This window comes from Sprattus sprattus (assembly GCF_963457725.1).
Source record: "Sprattus sprattus genome assembly, chromosome: 12".
Taxonomy (NCBI): Eukaryota; Metazoa; Chordata; class Actinopteri; order Clupeiformes; family Clupeidae; genus Sprattus; species Sprattus sprattus.
The window spans coordinates 14343324-14360823 of record NC_137910.1 but is presented as its reverse complement, the minus strand read 5'-3'; the positions used below and the strand labels follow the sequence as shown (position 1 = coordinate 14360823).

Here is a 17500-nt window from a genome sequence, read left to right as displayed (position 1 = left end):
TTGTGATCCCCTACTCTCAAACAAGCTGTCAATCAAAATTCACAAATAATCTTCGTTTCCTGACTAGCTACAGCGCCCTCTACATTCTATTCCCATTAGAACTAACGTATACACTAGCACCATTATGACAAATAATGAGAAACAACATCAGCGCCACAAAGGTTAACAAATGCCTTTGATATTGAGGAGTAATGAGCGTACCAACATGAAGCAACATAATTATCTTCATAGCCTTGCATTTACTGGCATAAATATTGAATAGCTAATGTTTATAAGAATATGATGTTGTGTGCACAGAGGCAGTTAGGCTGTGAAACAAACCGCATCTAGACTCCCTGCAGTCATAAAAGTTATTGTTTTCCAGCTTTCCCCCCCTTCTAAACTGGGGCCTCACGTGCACTGTCTGCAGAGGACCTGCTGTTTCGCTCTGCCGTGTTGCGCCGCGTTAAAATGTGTCAGTGGTCGGAGATCAGGACTGTGTTACGCAGGGCCACGGCACGCCACGCTGGGGCCGACCACAGCCTTGGCTGGGAGGAGCGCTCCCCACCCGCGAGCACTTGCATGGATGAAAATAGACTATTTCATAACTTGCCGTTTCGAAGGCCTTTTTACTGCAGCCAAAGAAAATATCCTGAAATTGTGTCGCCGGTTTCCTCCGACTGTCTGCCTGGGAGTGATGGGAGTCAGGAGGAGCCTCGCTCCCGGCACAGATGTGGAGAGGTGCATGATGGGTAAAAACAGCTGCAACAGCTCAACTGCCATTCCATGAGGCGCTGTATATTTTCATTTAGGGGATGTAAGTTAAGCCGTTTCTCCGAAACTAAAACCACACGTTAAAACTACAACAGAGGACTTTACACAATATATCTGTGAGTCACATGACATGCCTTCAACATTACAACTACCTTAAAACTGTCACCATGATACTTAACAAGTTATGCCTACAGTCGCTTGTGAAATAATGCAAAAGTCACCATATGCTGTAATTGATAGATAAAATTGTGAAACTCTGACTATAATCCAGTATGTATGTGTGTTAACTGTAATAGATGCCCAGTAATATTTTCAGATGTTTATTGAAAGGTTTGTGAAAAATAACCATGGGTAGGTTCCCCAAAGCCTTCGTCATTTGTAAGTTATACCTTAAGCGGTACCTTTACGCCTTTATCCCAGAATGTTCTTAGCAAAGTAAGTCTTAGATAAGAGATACTTTTGTGAGGTTGGCCTGGACCACAAATGTTTAAGAGCTTAAAAAGTATCTGTTAGTGTCTGGACATATGCATTGACTGCGAAGTGAGTCCAATATGTGTGTTGCATTACATTTTGTACTTCATTAAATATTAAGAAAAATGGTATTTATTAATCAGCCGTTCATGTTTAATCTCTTGCGAGTACAAATCTATGAGTATCATCTAGCATATAGCCGCCCTTTTTGGGGATTTTTTTAATATTATGACTTGCATAATATTTCTTGTTGATGTTAATCAAACTCATCTCATGCACGCTCAAACTCATCTCACGCACGCTCAAAAGGACAATAATCGCTGCCAGAAACATAGCAGCGATTATTGTCGTAATCCAGAAACATGGATTCAGCCACTTAAGGTTTTACGTGGGAAGATTTCTCTTAGGGGAACTCTTAAGGCATGGTTTAGGAAACACTGATAGAAAAGTAAACAACTTTAATAAGTGTACCTTTCAAGTCTTCTTAAAATGCTAAGAGACGTTTGGGTTATCAGGAAACCCAGTCAATACTCGTTGTGAGAGGAAGTTATAAAGGGCCAAGTAAGTACAGGGACATTCCTCATGTCATGTTTAAACCAGACTTAACATTCATTCATCATTTAACGTCGCTCCATCCTGTGAGGAAGTTAAGACACTCTCTCGTTTTAAACAAATTTGCATTTGAACACGAAAGGGGGACGTGCAGTGGCTGACGGTAAGGCTGATCCAAACAGCGCTGGCAGGTCTGGCAACAGAAGCTTGTGGTAATTAGTTTCAACTAATCGTGAGCGCACACAGATGTTCTTTGCCGATTTCACCGTAGCGTGCGCCGAGAAAATACCCAAGGACTGACAGAGGCATTCATCTGTGTCTTTTCCTTTTCCAAATTCTGCTTTTGTGCTCAGAGGAAAACACACACACGCACACACACACACACACACAAATGAAGGATAAGCCAGACTTGAAATGAGGTCAAAGGTCGCTGTCTTCACTTCCACCGTACCTCATCCTGTTTTCTTCAGGTGCAGCAATGGCAAGTTGCACACACACACACACACACACACACACACACACACACACACACACACACACACACACACACACACACACACACAGGAGATCAAGAGCGTGAGCAGGAGCTGAGTTCCAGACCAATCCTTTCAATAGATCTCTGAAAACTCCAGCTGGACAAACTCAGAAAGGATGAACTTTCCTTTCCGTTCTTTGCCTCTCCTCCTTGTTTTTCTTCTTCTCTTTAAATGGAGCCATTTCTCCTTTCCTTGATGTGAGGGGTGGCGAATGGTCTGGGGCCCCTTCACCCTCTGTAGTCCTGATAAGCTCACCACCTCTCTCTCTCTCTCTCTCTCTCTCTCTCTCTCTCTCTCTCTCTCTCCCTCTCCCTCTCTCCCTCCCTCTCTCCCTCCCTCCCTCTCTCCCTCTCTCTCTCTCTCTCTCTCTCTCTCTCTCTCTCTCTCTCTCTCTCCCTCTCCCTCTCTCCCTCCCTCTCTCCCTCCCTCTCTCCCTCTCTCTCTCCCTCTCTCTCCCTCTCTCTCCAACTCTCTCCGCAGCTCGTATTTCAGAAGCTGGTGGGGCGCTGGCCAATTACATTTTGTCTCGATGTATATCTGAAGCTCACAGAGCATTTGGGCTTCCGTCTGGCCTGAAGGGAATGAAAGCGTTCCCCCTGTGACATTAATGGGGAGATTTATATCCTAATGGACACGCTCAGACACGGAGGGCCCCCTCTGAGACTCACTCCAACACAAGGAAGAGGCACTGGGGGAGGGAGGGAGGCACGGGCAGGCAGACCACACACAGAGATAACCACACGCACACACACACACTCATGCAGATGTATACACAGACAAACATGCACACACAAACAAACACACACAAACACACACATACAAAACACACACACAAACAAACAAACAAACAAACACACACACACAAACACATACAAAACACAAACACATACAAAAAGTTTCATGCACACACACACACACACACACACACACGTGCATGATTTGAGGCTAAACTACAAAGCTCAGTACGAGCAACTTGGGACCCGGAGTGAGATCTCAGAGGGGCCGGTGATTTATGGAAACTGGGCAGTGTGACAACAGAGCACGCTTTTAGTCACAAATCACCTCTCTCCCCACACCCCACGCCACGGGCCCTGACTTAAGCACAAGCACACCGACCAGCGGAGCAGAGGAGTAGCGGCGGCTGCACACCGACCCCATCACACCCATCAGAGGCCAGAAAAAATAGAACCCCGCAACTTTCACTCTGCAACCCGGGGGGTCGCCAGCACCGCCATTAAGTGGGCATAAATAAAAACCCTGATTAACTCCCTAACGATTTACTGGCCCGGCAGCCGATGCATGCGTCTGCACTACACTTTCGAAGGAGCTCCCGCTCACTCGCTTACTCAACACTGGAGCTGAGCACAAAGACACAAACATAAGGAGAAAATTAGCAGTGGATTTGTACTGAGTAAACATTTGGAAAGTGACATTTGGAAAGAACATTAACCTGGTGGACGAGGCCCAGGACTCGGGACGGGGAAGGAGAGCGGCCTACCCCAGATGGAGGGGGAGCGAGGGGTGGGGGTCGGGGGCGGGGGGGGGGGGGGGGGGGGGGGGGGTTAGGGGGAGACGGGAGGTTTTCTCTGCTGCCAGGAGTGACAGGGGGAGTGAGAGCAGAGCCAGTGGAAGGGGTCAGAGCTGGGACCGGTCGCGCTGGTGACATCAGTGTCTGACATACAGCTTCCCCTTCCTGTTTCCTCCGAGGAGGAGGAGGAGGAGGAGGAGGGAGTGTGTGTGTGTGTGTGTTTGTGTGTGTGTGTCTGTGTGTGTGTGTGTGTGTGTGTGTGTGTGTGTGTGTGTGTGTGTGTGTGTGTGTGTGTGTGTGTGTGTGTGTGTTCGTGTGTGTGTTCGTGTGTGTGTGTGTGTGTGTGTGTGCTGGGAGCGAGGGGCCAGTGACATCACACAGACCTCTAAATCTCCCACCTCCCACTTTGCTGAATACTTGCCCAAAGTTTTTACGTAATAGAATGTTTATTGAAAGTTTAACCCTTTTTGGCTCAGCTCCACTTTCACACACACACACACAACACACAGAGAGAAAGTGACATCAAGAACCTCTAAACGCTAACCCCACCACCCTTCACCCTTCTTCCCCCACGCAAGCTGGGGTAAGCTGTTCACCCACTCGTGAATACTAAAATTCATGAGTGACTGCGAAGCCTTCATCTCGCGGAAGACGAATTAGACGTCGCGAGCGGCACAATCCTGGGGTAATTAATGAAGACAGGTGAGATGTGATCTGTAAATCAACAAGCCTTTGGAGTTCTGCTGGCGCTGACGCAAACGCTTCTCAGCGTGCTGCAATATTTACAGCGTTGGGGTGGGGGGGGGGGGGGGGGGGGGGGGCAGCGGAAGCAGTTGACAGGAGGCACCTGTGATTCACTGGCAAGCTCAAGCTGCACATACCGCCATGGTAAAATGGAGTGGGGAACTAATCGAGATGCATCTAACCCCGGCTATGTAAACAAGATGGATGCAGGTATAAGGGGAAAAGGGCGTTGCAGCGGTTTAGGAGATGGAATGGGGTTTTGGGAGGCTGGGAGGCTGTGGGGATACGGCCTTCTGTTTTCTAATGAGAAATTGGGATTGCGCAATAACCGTGGTTACGGGTGGAGTTTCAGAAAAAGTATTAAAAAAAAAAACCGCTTGATTTAGGCCAGCCAATGACGTACATTCCCTCCCCACGTGAATCAGTGCAGCGATATCATATTCCATGAGAGCAATGACGAATCACGCCTCAGGTCCCTGCATAGCTGGACACTCACACTCATCATAAGCAGATTAAAAAACGGTCGGTGCTGCGGCTTCCCCTCTAGCACTTCCCGGTGTCGTCTTAAGCTCTCTCGGCCCCTCCACACTCTCCTGACTGACTCATACCTCAGGGACGGAGAGAAAGAAAAAAAACAGCTTGGGCCAACAGCTACCCCCCCCCCCCCCCTCTCCCCCATCTGCCTGGTTGAAAAGAAGTGACAAATACTCACAGATGATTTCTCATAACATCTCACTTAGCGAGCGGATGGATAAGAGGATGAAGAGCTCTGAGGAGACCCTTTGAGATGCATAATGCGGTAACAGGGTCAGGCGTTGCATTTATCATGCCGCAGCAGATCCAAGAGATGATTAAAACCTTTCCCAGATGTCATTCCTGGGGGCTTCATTCCCAGGGGGTTGACAAAATGTGCAAAGAATGTTCAAATGTGGGGGGTGGTGGTCGTTAATTAAAAGAAATAAGCAAACATGTGACAAACAGGTTGTAGGAAGCCATCTCATCAGACAGGAGGGTAGGGGTGTAAATACTTTACAGAAAACAAATCAGGCACATTTAAAAAGGTGCTGAATTGAAACCTGCTGGCAATCGTGTTTGAGTGTTTTAGTAAACAGAGATAGGACAGAGAGAGAGAGGCGTATGCCATTACAGAATGTGTCTGAATGAATCATTTGCAGCATGTAGTTTATCTCTTAACAGTTTAAAAAAGACCATTTACTACTATTTCAAAATATGAGAAACCCTTGGCTTCCTAATCTTCCAGTGGAAGCACATACTTGAAATAATGCTGCTTTTTCATCACTGATAGGAAATCGATGAGGGGCAACTCTGTCTATTTGATAGGAAAGAAAGGGGATTGATATCTCCGAGGCTAAGAAGAGGACGAGGAGGGGAGAGAGAGAGAGAGAGAAATAAAGAGAGAGTCAGAGTCAGAGTGAGAGATAGTGTATGTATTCGTGTGAAAGTAGGAGAGCTTGCGCAGACCCTGTCCCTTGGGTACCTCGGGCACAGGCCTGTAAATCAACCAGGGCACAGACGCCGGCTCCTTAACCCTGCTTTATGACCCTGCAACTGAATTACACTGGCCGGTCAACGGCCACGGCAATCTCACCATCTCTTTCTGTAAGTCATGCATCAGGAGTGATTCACCTCCCAGGCCATGCACACAGAGAGACTCATCCCAGGCCCTCTCTCAGAGGAATTCCCAACGGAGGAACTGTTTGTCTCAGCCTTAGTTTGAAAGATGGGCTAGTTAACATGAGTCAATACTACGGTACAGACTGAACGGAATACTGTTCCCGCCTTGACTGCTGTATTTCAGAAATTTCACATTTTTGTCACTAAATGAACACCAAGTGTGTGTGTGTGTGTGTGTGTGCCTAAATGACATTTACATAATTAACAACTTGGCAGTTCAAACGCGAAACTGAACAGCATCCTGACTACCACCAAGTAAACAATAGCTTCCTAAATGGAAGAGCTTATCTAGTAAAGCTGGCATGAGAGGCTATCTTTCGAGTGTCGGCAGAGATCTGTGGAAGCGCGTTCAAACACGCTTCATTGTCAAAGCATAAAATTAGCCCTCATTTACAAAACTTAATCAGGACTGTCTCTTTTGACACCAGCGATTTAATTAAAACAGAGGTCTCTAATTAAAACAATTATGCACACCTCCTCCTTGCCTAATAGACAATTGCCCCACAACCCAGTAAAGTGGTACGCAGCGCAGCAAAGCAGATGAAGGGAATTATTCAAAAGACGCTTCACACACACACACACACACTCACATGCAGCGCATCTGGGATTCAAGCCTATTATTTGTGTTCAGAAATCAGCACCCTGCTAAAACCACCATAATGGAATTGACACCACATCTAGTTCTAGAGTTGGTTCAAGGGAAAGCACTTTACAAGCAGAATGAATGGCTGTTGTGAGTCATGAGTTGTGAGTCGACAGTCATGAGTCGGGAGCCGTGTCAAAGAAGTAGCGCTCATAGGAGGCAAAGAAACCACTGGAAAACTTGTGAACTCCCCTTCTGAACTTAATTGCTATTTCATCAAAGTGTCTCAACCATACTCAGGTCAGAATTGTCACCAGTTAATATTCCCAATGAAAAAACTGATCTGATCTCTGATTTGTTGTAAAAACTGATTTAATTATTTGAATTATAAGTATTAATGAGTAAATCTTGATGCGAAGAGAAACAATACACACACACACAAACACAAACACACAGTCCTGAGAGTCCATTTCATTGTGTCCCTCTCCTGCACTCAATCACTCCTCACTCACCCAATTCTCCAGAGCACCTTCAGTTTAATTTATCATACAGCACTATTGACAGAGAATATTGCCCCCAGTGGGGTGTTTAAACCCAGAGGCAAGGGTGGCGGGGGGTAACCTCCCTTTGAAATGTATTATTGAAAAATTTCGGAGAAGTGGTTGAGATTATACATTTTTCTTTGACATCCAAAGATAAACTTACATATTCATATATATATATTTTTTTAATTACAAAAATCAATGGAATGTTTTCACTCCCTTCGATGCTGGTGATTCATGTCCATAACTGGTCACCTGCTCGAACAACAGTGAAGGTGATTGGTGTTAACTGTTTTACAGACAAGGGTTAGTTTCCTGACAAAATTAGACCCCCTGACAACCTGACCTCTAACTTACTTCTGCCAGCGGATTGATGTCTTACTCCACACACACACACACTCGCACACGCACACAAGCACACACACACACCCACACATCACTACAGTAGCTAATTATATCAAACACTGGATCTCTGAGATGTGTGAATGTGTGTGTGTGTGTGTGTGTGTGTGCGTGTGTGTGTGTGTGTGTGTGTGCGTGTGTGAACGTGTGAACGTGTGAACGTGAGAAGGGGAATGAGAGAGTCAGTAGAGAAAGAGAGGGTGAAGTAGACAGTGGCAGAAGTACCCCACAGATGCCCCACCGACCAGTCTGTGCCAACATGGCTGAAGAGGTCAAGTGGTGAAAAGAGGCGTTTAAGAGCCAATGGCTTAAATGGTCAATTGGTCAATGGCTTAAAGTGCTGAAGTTAATCATCAACATAAAAGATAGATCATGCGAAGGACTGTGATTTGGGGATCAAGAAAGCGAGTCCATAATCAGTGTCTGACGCCTTCATGTGTCATCACAGGAAATAATGGACTGTCACATTAAACCGCTGTTATTCATAATCACTCAGGATCGGGTGAAATTCGATCTCTGACCACATCTCAGAGGCAAGACATCTGTGGTTTCGCCTTGGCTCCTAATCTATTATGTGTAATCTTTGGGCAATTTATCTGCAAATGACATGCAAAAAAAAAAACTGAGCACTAATCCTGACTCAGATGCTGAGTAAATGACCAGAGAGTAGAGTCATTATGAGCGCCAGTGTCCTCGACAGCATGCGGCAGTGGCTGATTAAAACGGAGAGGGCGACTAATCTAACCGAGGGTGAAATGACTAACACACAAGCCAACCGGCTCATAGCTGCTCCAGTCTGATGGCATCTTCTGAAAGAGCACGACGTTTAAGACCAACAGCAGCTTTCTCAAATTCTGACTGCATGTAGCACAGACTCGTTAATCTGATTAAAGTGATAAGGCTCCATCTCAGGCCTTCGCATTACTCAAAATGAGCTCTCATGGAAAACAGACATTTTGTTTATTTTGATGGCCTCACTTGAGGTGCGTTGTATTGGGCATTGAAGTGGGAGCAATGGAATGCCCAAATGTCATTAAATAGAACCTGACTGCTTTCATCATATCAGGTTATCCCAGTCACTGTGTTTGGGAGAAGTAGTAACGTTCAGCACCCTTCTCTGACAAACAAGCATAAACACTCTAGAACTAACTAGAATTAAGGGGGCTTATAAAGGAAAAGGCAAGAAAGTAGAGGGAGACTGCGGTGAGGTTCTTATGTTAAGTGACGTTTGCTCTGCATACACGAGGAAGAGGGGGGTTACAAAATAAAGGATAAGAAGAGAGGAAGAGTGAAAGCCAAAGTAAACTACTCACAGCTTCTCCAAGGCGACCAGCCCGAAAAAGGAGCCATTTTTTAAGAGGGCGATTTTGTTGTTGCTGAGGATCCTGAAGGAAGACAAGAGAACACCACACAACCCTGTTAGTTCCGTGAGACACACCTGCTCATGCTTTGACATGAAACCATACCTCATATTTATGCAAACAATCGGGAAAACCTGGCCATCTGAAGATCACTTGAGTGAGTAAGGTGTCATTCATATGAACTGCTGTCATATGTTTGTCAGCTCATGCGTGGCAGACTTGGTTTGAATCGGGGTAACGATCACACAGCTAATGATGATCCCCTTCCACAGCTGTGGCATCACCAGGAGAGCATAATTACATCATCAACAGCATGCATCGGATCAATAAGAAACCAATACAGAACCTCCAGCTCCTAGTCCAATAGGATTATTGGTAAACCTTTGACCCCTACAATAAACAACTCAAGGGCTAATATTTGGCGTTGGTATCGTGAGACGAGCTTGGGGATTTTCAAGAGGGCTCCGTTCAATAAACAAAACAGTGTTGCTGTCATTCTCACACACACACAAACACACATAAACACACACACACATTCTTCAGGGACATTCAGCTGCTTTCTCTCACTGATGTTTCACTGCAACATATGCTGATTAGATCAGATTCATAGGTTTGTCCCAATGGAGGTTTCTACTTAAAAACACTGAATCAACTTGAGCAACCTCTAGGCAAAACAAATTCACACACACACAAACACATTCACTCACTCACACACACACACACACACACACACACACACACACACACACACACACACACACAGAAAGACAGATAAAGACACTGAGCAGGCTCCTCAGGTGTCGTGAAGCGTGGTCTCAGGTGGCTCGTTAGGATCGTGCGATACGGGCTGCCCAAGGCAAAGTGTTCCAATCAGACACGAGACGAGTCCTCTGGCAGCCCCGCCCAGATCTCTGTTATCTACTCCCAAGACAAACGCCTGCACCCGGCAGGAGAGAGAGTCCCGTGTGTGTGTTTGTGTGTGTGTGTGTGTGTGTGTGTGTGTTTGTGTGTGTGTGTGTGAGTGAGAGAGAGATAGAGAGAGAGAGAGAGTTGCCATTGATTTCAGCGTTCAGGCAGAAAACAAGTGTAAATTATTTTGAATGCTGAGATGGTAGTTAGAGGCCTACAGTGGGAAAAGTGACTGGGAGAGATTGTTTGTGTGTGTCTGTGTGTGTCTGTGTGTGAATGAGAGAGAGAGAAAGAATAAAGGTGAAGGAAAAAATGAAAGAGAAAGTGATCAGAAGAGGTGTCAGATAGAAGAGAGAGAGGGAGGATAAAGAAAGAGAGTGAGCGAGTGAGTGAGAACGAGAGAGAGAGCGAGAGAGAGAAAGGATGAAGGTCCTCTGATTAATGCAGCACATTCTCCTTCTACCTTGATCCGCATTACTTCAACTAGGCACGCCAGGCTGCCATTCCTTCCCTTTCAGATTTGGTATCTCGTGGAATATTGATCACTCTTGCAAGACCTTATATCATCCTGTCAGCGTCGAGGAGAGGCAGGGGGTGCGGGGCGGCAGGCAGTGCACACACCAGACAAGCTTGCTTAACATGCACGTCACCACACTTCATTTGCCCCGTCCCCACCCACCCACTCACACACACACACACACACACACTCGCTCTCTCACACCGATCAACCCAAACACCCACCACACACACACACACACACACACACACACACACACACACACACACACACACACACACACACACACACACACACTCGCTCTCTCACACCCACCCACCCAAACACCCACACACACACACACACACTCACACCCATTCACACTCACACACACTCACACACTCGCTCTCTCACACCCACCCACCCACACACTCACACACAGACACACACTCACTCTCTCACACCCACTCACCCAAACACCACACACTCACACCCATTTACACTCACACAGACACACACATACACACACGCTCTCTATCTCTCACTCACACACACAAATTAACACACATGCATTCAGGCATTTCTCTCCATCATACACACACACACTCTCTATATCACACACACACACATTAACACACTCGCACACACACTCTGTCTCTTTTGCACATATACTCTTTACACACCCACTCACACACACATATTCAAACATACTCACATTTACATACACATACGCACATATACACACACTCCTCTTCGAAGGCAAGGTCGGCCCACTGCCGCCTCTTCCTCATCCTCCAAGGTCGGCCGTGAGCCCTGGGGAGAGTGGCCGTGGAAACGGCGGTAATTGGGGCGTGTCACAAGTCACCGTGGTGACGCATTCCTTTAGCCCTCCAGCCAGCTTACACATCCTCCATTCCAAAGCCTCCCAGCTGAAATGACACTTCCCCTGCCAGAGTAGCATTTGTATGCACATGTAAACATTCACAAACACACAAGTACACACACAGGCACACACACGCACAAACACAAAGACAAAAATACATCCACACACACACACACACACACACACATAAAACAAACCGAACTGCACCAACAAACAACAAACACATCCGTACCTGGGTCTTTGAAATTGAATTTGAAACTTGAACAATAGACTTTCAGATTCTGAACTGAGGCCTGGTATTGCAGACCTCCCTGAGATATTCAAGCATTTTCAGCTGACAGCACTGCTGTCTAACATTATTTGCAGTAATAAAATCTCAGTTTAATTAAAAGTATAAATTAAATCAAACAGAGCCTGAAACTATCCATGTATATATTTTACATGGTGCACGGAACATTAAGAAGCTTGGGACTCAAGAACATAAAATATGATGCACCAGAGCTAGTGGGAAGTATTAAGTCCGGGGAATAAGTTCAGTAAAGTCTGCCTAGCCAGTTTTAGCAACCTGGATAATGTTGAATAGTTAATGCCAGGCAAGCAAGCGATTTTCTCTCTCTCTCTCTGTCAAACACACACACAAACACATTCTCTTGCCCTCGCAGACACACATTCTCCTTCTCTCTCTGTCTCTCGCTCTTTCTCTCTCTCTCTCACACACACACACACACACACTCTTGACTCTGCATCTTAAGAACCTCACTTCGAGTCAGCTCTCATTTGTTCCTTCATGGCCACTGAAGCAGTTTATGGCCCTGATGACTCAGACCCAGTCGGGCGGCGACACCCAAAACAAACAACTCATTGATGCTCGGCACAATTAAAGTAAATTAGCATTTCAACACCCACACTGCAGCCAGTTAGCACACATCATGTGACAGTGTGTGGAGCGGAACACGGCAAAATGGCATCACATGACGTCAAAGACTTCAATGAATGGGATCGTTAGGACTTGGGACTTGTAATGTCATCAGGAGACTGGAAGTTATGAATATGGAAATCATGAATCTGAGGTTTCATGCAGAGAACACAACTCTGTTTTACTTTAAAAAGGAACTACAGCTATCGGAGACCTTTTCAGTTTTATTCCTTTGCCTGAATGAACCTTTGACACTTTCATTCGCTGTGAATGGCTTGGCTATTAGCACTTTCAATGAAAAAGAAAATACTCACACACAGTACTTGTACAGTAAGCAAAATCCCAGATAGCAAATACTGCTGAAAGCCAGCAAAAACTGAAGAACTCCATCACAGCACGGCATGAACTAAACAATGAAGAACCCCATGACATTTTTTTATTTCCCCAGAAAGACTTAAAAACAGGCCAATGATAAAATCCCTGTGGGGAAGGGGAGTTAACTGTCACCAGCAATCGCATTACAGCCGGTATATGCCGAATGACCTTAATACGCCCAGCACTGTGGAATTATTTCCATCGTGTAGGTGTCAAACTCAATTGAAAACCTTCACCACAACTCAATGTGACGGAGGGGATAATGAATAGCCGGGTCCCCATTTGCCCTGTGTATTGCAGAATTATTGAACACACCTTGGGCTGAGTAAATGATACCAAGAGTAAGGCCCGCTAATGGAATTGATGGTGCTGAGAAAGTCTGTTTGAAATAAGAGTCTGCGGTCATGGGCGGTTCAAGATTTGCTGACGGAGCAAAATTGCAAAGCGTAGTACGTGATATTGTGCCTTTATGACCTCTGTGAATATCTGACGTTCATATTGGACAGCACATCCTCCTGTAGGCTACCAGGTCTTTGAAGATCAAAGAAAAACCACCTCTGCTGGGAATCACACACTGAAGGTATGACAGAGCAGATTATTCCCTGCATTTCACAGGAAGGAAATGTGAATGAACCTTACTGCATCTTTATAACTATATTATGCCCCACAGCATGGCAGACCCAAAGGCGGACGAGGCCCGAGTCTGGGACGCATCTGGCACGGATCCGCCTGGCCCAGCCCAGCCCCAGCCTGAAGTCTGATGGAAGGGAGGAATGAAACCATGATGATACCATGATTTTATAGGAAGAAAATGTGAAAAAAACCTTAATGCATCCTTCAAAGGAAACCCCCCAAAAAACAGCACCCTGACATTGCTGAGTCAGAGGTGGATCCCAGGCCATATCTACTACGCAGTCAGCTGTCATCTCACAGGACTGCCTTTGACCCTCGAGGCAAGTGAGATGTGACTGGTGTGGGGCTGATCGGAGCAGCAGGCATGCATCTGCAGCTGCACCTCTGAGCTCTTCCAGCTCAACCCTGCGACTGTGCTGTCAGGAAGCCACGCTGAAGCCTGCTTCCTCATCCCATTCATCAGAATCCCACCCTGATCTTATCACCACAGATGGGCTCCTGGGAACAGCCATCGAGATATTCTCGACAGCAGCAAGAGGAGGTGAGGAACACCCCCCCCCCCCCAACTCACCCCACAAAAAAGTCTTCTCAAACAAAGAACGATAATTACACAGGGGAAGTAGCAAAAAACTCACAGTGCAGTGTAGATTAATTTCTCTTTAGCTAGATGCCATATTGATTCAGTGGCTGGGATGTCTGTAAATAAACCCTGATAAAAGGGTTATTATTTCTCAAGTTCATTTGAAATAACCAACATATGACAAACCACAAATCTGAGAGGGGGCACTGCAGGCACCCTGATGAAAAAGAGCTACCGACAAAAAAAAGAAATGAAGGAAAACTCCATGCAGCAATTAGACCACACATAAACTCAAGGACACACTGAAATATCAACATCAAGCCCTCAGAAGCAAAACACTGCCCCAGAAAAACCATCAACACACCCACACACACACACACACGCACACACACACACACACACACAGAGGGAAAGCAGCAGGCTGTGGGGTGAGTTCCTGGGGGCCATGGCTGACGAGCTCACCACAGCACCGCGCCGTGCCCCACCGTCCCAGCCATCTCTCTCTCAGCGCTGCTTCTGCCGTACACTGGCCCTGGGCGCTAGGGGAGCCGTCGCAGAGACAGGGTGCTTCTGTTTGTGCAAACTCGAGCGTGTCCTGCTCTGTTTATGGGGCGGATAAAGCAGCTGGTCCGTGACCCCTGCATGCCTCCGTTTCTCCATCCTTTCTTTTCTCTCTCGCTCTCTCTCCCCCCCTCTCTTTTCACCAGGCCTCTGTGCAACCTCCAGGAAATCAGAGGCAAAACATAATTGTACATTATGTAAACAGGGCTGTGGCGAAATCCAAGAGTGTCCTTCCAACTTTGTATTTACAATATCAATTATGTTCTCCAAGGATAAGCAGAGTTCAGAGAAGGCGGGCGCATTAAATGTTTGTCTCACCCAGCAAAGGGCTCAGCAAATGGTCTATGTCATCTATCTCTCTATCTCTCTATCGCTCTGTCTCTTTCTCACTTTTTCTCTCTCTTTCTCTCTTTCTCTAAACAATCTGAACAGGAAATGGTTAAGGCCTGTGCAATCATGGAGGTCCACCTCTACATTTGCATAACACAAACAACCACACACAAGAGACAACATGCCCGTACAGTATATCAAGTTTGGAGTGACCGACACTAAAAAAAGGCACTTTTTATAACCGTTGAGGGGGTAAGGAAAGATGCCACATTTAGATGATGTTATCACACATTTTGGAAAGCCTTTTTCAAGGGAAAAGATGTTCTGGTTCATCTCAACTAGGTTCAATAATTTAATAGGCTGGATGTAGCCTCACTCTGATGTAAGTTGTTTGTGCTGTGAATCCCTTTCATAACAATTCAGATCTACACACATTAGCACAAGCACATCCCACATTGCAGCAAGCACAAGTGGACTACAATGGAATGTTTTCAGATCTCAATGAAAGCAGTGGATACTGGCTGTCTGCACCAGGCTAACGATATCTGACAAAATACGACAACGCTAAACTGCATCGATTTTGCTTCCAGGCCGATTGTAAAGCAGTGTGTCTGGCTAGTGTGAACTGGTTGATGGGGAACAAGATACAGGAAAAGTGTCTGGCCCGATTAGTGTGCTGCTCTGTGGGATCTTGACATTATTAATAACATCTGGGCCTTGTAACTCCCATCCCTGTCCCTCATCCCAGCCCTCATATCGCAAGACATTGACTCTTTATGAGACACACACAAACACGCACACACATAATATTTCTTTCTTTCTCTCTATGTTTCTCACAAACACACAATCCATCTAATCCCCCACCCCCATGCACCCCACAAACACACACAACATAGTCAGTCGTCTTCATCGAGGACGCGCTCTAAGAATTCTAAGAAGTCTGCAGTGCACCCAAAGAATTCCGGCTCATTTATTATAAAAACGGCAGAAACGAAAATAACTCAAATTGCTGTAATCCAGAGACACCAATCACAGGGACCCAAGTAGGGGAAAGATCAAAATGTGAACTATTACAAACATCCAGAGAGGCCGGCCCCAGGCTTTCCAGCCACTTCTACTGAAACGTCCAAACCCTGTGTTATTCTATAATATCGGGTTACTAGAAACAGCTAACCAAAATAACATATTTCATATCGACTAACATTGACCTTGGACGCGAAACAGACATTGCTCTGGAGTTCAAGTGGGTATTAGGAGAGCTGCGAATAGGAACGGAACGGAGAACAGAAGGACTCCTCCCATGGCACTGCCACCATCAGGAAGGAGGTGGGACAGCTTCCCCGTTGGCATGTTATAAGATAGCAGGTGAATACTTCTTTAGTCCGTTAACAGCCCTTTCGTTACAAATATAGTCGATTGAGAGCATTGAATGACTAATCCCTCTCAGTCAGAGTGTTCCCAGTGGGGGTTAAGTCTGTGTTAGCAGCGCTGTGTGTCGTTTGAGCAACAGGGATCCCCTGCGAAGACCACAAATGGGAGATTATGTATTTACAGATGCATTCGGCCCACCCTGGTGTGATGTGATCTCATGGAAAAGGAGTGTCATCTTAGATCATGTGCATTAATCTGATTATCTGAGGAGTGGGTTGAGATGAGAGAAAGAGAGAGGGGGAGGGGAGGGGGCTGACAGTGTGATAAATTGATATGAAGGTTTGTGAATGTAAACCATGACACCATCATAAGACTGCTCATTTTCTATTTTGTCGCTTTTGCACACGTGCACTTGATCTATAATTTGCCAAATCACACAGCGCATCTATCAGAGTTATTTTTTTTTGCACATTTACAAATGAAGCTGCTATAATTGCCATGAAGCGATCACACCCAGCAAAAAAAGAGAAGCTCGAATCGCTGAATGGATTAAAGTGTCACATTTTTACGATGTTATAAGAAGCCAAAGAGCACAACATACTTCTGAGGGTTTCGACTGTCAGTGGGACACCAGACTTACGACAGTTTAAATAACCCCTGTATTTATCCAGCCCCAGAAGGAGGGAGGCAGGATCTGCAGACCAAGGAGCATATCCTTGGCAGGCCTCTTATGTTTTTTTCTTAATATTTTTAGACGTTTGACACTCTCAACGCCCTCAGACACATTCTTGAGTTTCCCGAGGTGTAGCCGTGGAGATCAGCAGGCCTCTTTGTGCGTTAGGGTATTACTATTATTATTATTTCTCAGGTCACGACCATATGCTTGAGATCACTTAATTGCTTTGCGGCTTTATTGAGTATCTTCCCTAAAACTGAAGCGATGAAACAATCGTTTGTAACCTGAGTCATTTTATTGATGACACAATAAAAACCGCTGATCGCGCGAGCCTGTATAAACTGAATGAGTGTACACAGTGGGCAAGCCACTAATCTCCTGCTTCCTAATGCTTGTGGAAATTAGAGCCATAAAATAAACCCAAAGCACCTCATTCTAAAACAAAGTGCTATTAAAAGTTTTGGAAGAAACCATCAATTTCAGCTGCGGCAGAGCAATCACTCAGCGTAGCGGATGGAGTGGCACTGTTTTCATAGCTTGAAGGGACACAGTCACTGGAGACACTCTTGGATCCAAAGACAGACACTGTTTTCTAAAGGCTGT

At 45.8% G+C, this 17500-nt stretch overlaps 1 protein-coding gene across 1 annotated transcript in view; it reads right to left on the bottom strand.

The window, feature by feature from the left end:
* The window catches only part of adgra1b (adhesion G protein-coupled receptor A1b), a gene marked incomplete at both ends in the record, with an annotated part of 126362 nt that overhangs the window by 102141 nt on the left and 6721 nt on the right, over window positions 1–17500 (bottom strand). Inside the window, one exon of the mRNA XM_080849495.1 lies at window positions 9120–9191. Coding sequence (XP_080705621.1) covers window positions 9120–9191 — 72 coding nt within the window. The remainder of the gene's footprint in view (window positions 1–9119; window positions 9192–17500) is intronic.